The sequence below is a fragment of the Eimeria acervulina genome, genomic scaffold (genome assembly GCF_000499425.1).
Source record: "Eimeria acervulina Houghton genomic scaffold, Eah_scaff1575, whole genome shotgun sequence".
Taxonomy (NCBI): domain Eukaryota; phylum Apicomplexa; class Conoidasida; order Eucoccidiorida; family Eimeriidae; genus Eimeria; species Eimeria acervulina.
This window is the reverse complement of record NW_013550189.1, coordinates 1867-3545: the sequence shown is the minus strand read 5'-3', so window position 1 is coordinate 3545 and position 1679 is coordinate 1867. Positions and strand designations below refer to the sequence as shown.

The 1679-nt window shown below is 30.7% G+C and overlaps 1 protein-coding gene across 1 annotated transcript in view; it reads left to right on the top strand.

The window, feature by feature from the left end:
- Positions 1-837: 837 nt before the first annotated feature.
- EAH_00061230 (clathrin-associated adaptor complex small chan, putative) overlaps positions 838-1679 on the top strand; it is a gene marked incomplete at both ends in the record, with an annotated part of 2079 nt that continues 1237 nt past the window's right edge. Inside the window, one exon of the mRNA XM_013397024.1 lies at positions 838-1067. Within this exon, the coding sequence (XP_013252478.1) occupies positions 838-1067 (230 nt within the window). The remainder of the gene's footprint in view (positions 1068-1679) is intronic.

The window sequence follows — 1679 nt, the reverse complement described above, 5'->3', positions numbered from 1 at the left end:
GAGATATATTTAATTTATTATATATATAATATATAATTTATGCAATAGGATAAGAAGACGAAGAGGCGAAGTTCAGGCCGGTAGATTGACTGACAGAGGAGTTGAAGATATTTTTGTAATATTTTTTTCTAAAATTTTATAATTTGATGTTTAAAATAATAAATAAATTCAATTTATACAATAAAATATATTTTAAGAATATTTTCTTCTTTTTTTTGCTGCTGTTTCCGCTGCTGTCTGTTGAGAGCTGCTGCATGCATGCGTTTGGCTGCTGCTTCCTTGATCTACGAACATGTAAGGGTTTGTTCGTATTCTTTTTTGAAAAGAAAGTTATATTTATATAATTGAAATTGATAAATTAAAATAAAAGAAGAAGACTTTCCTCGGTGTTGAGGTGTACAGACACCTGCTGCACGCAGTCGCATGCGCCGTTGCTGCACAGGCTTTGATTTTTCTTCTCCTTTTTTTCTCTTTTATTCTGCTCAGCTTTTACCTTTAAATAAATAAAAATATTATTTTATTTATTTTATATTACTCTATATTCCAATTATTAGATAATTCAACAGACAGACAGCCGCTGCTGCGGCTGTCTGTCTGCCGCGTGTAGAACCATCAACACCTACTTTATATATTTCTTCTATATGCATTCCTTTTATTGATGATTTTTACTTTCTCATTTCGTTATTGAAGGTGTTTGGAAGTATTATATTATTTGCTGTAGGTTGAGTGTTGCAGCGCCTGGAGCTAAAGGGATAACATTAATACAGTGTATATTTATATCTATATCGATATATACATATATATTTATCTTTTTTTTGTTTTTTTCTTTGCAAGAAGATGTTTCACTTCCTCCTTCTGGTGTCTCGACAGGGTAAAGTTCGTCTCTGTCGATGGTTTGGAGATTGTGAGGCAGAGAAGGAGCCCAAGAGCTTTTTGCATGCAGCCGCACGCAGCTGCAAAGAAAGAAATCTGCTTATTAAAGACGCAGCTTCTCGCGTATTACAACGTAATGCTAGGCAGTGTAATGTTGTTGAGTGGAAGGATGATACAAAGCTCGTCTATAAGAGGTTTGGCTACGACGTCTTTATTTATTTCTTTATTTCTTTATTTCTTTTCGCTGCTGTCTCGCTCTTTGTGTTGTTGTCCTGTTGCTTTTGTTGCTTTTGTTTGTTTGTTTATTTGTTTATTTGTTTGTTTGCTTCTCTATATCTATCTATCTATCTATCCATCTCTTTCTTTCTTTTTGCCGCTTTGTTTGTTTATTTGTTTTGTTTGTTTGTTCGCCTCTTTGTTGTGATTCTCATTGCTGTTTGCTTTCTCTTGTCTTTTACTCTGTTTTGCTGTGGCTTTATATCTATATCTATGTATATATCTATTTCTGTATATATGTATATATATCTATGTCTGTGTATCTATATCTACATATTTATATCTGTATATCTATATTTATGTATCTGTATCTATATCTATATCTGTATATCTATATCTGTATCTGTATCTATATCTATATCTGTATCTATATCTGTATCTATATCTATATCTATATATCTATATCTATATCTATATCTATATATCTATATCTATATATCTATATATCGATATATCTATGTATATGCCTATACATATATATATGTATATATATATATATATATAGATGTCTCTATATATAATATGTATAA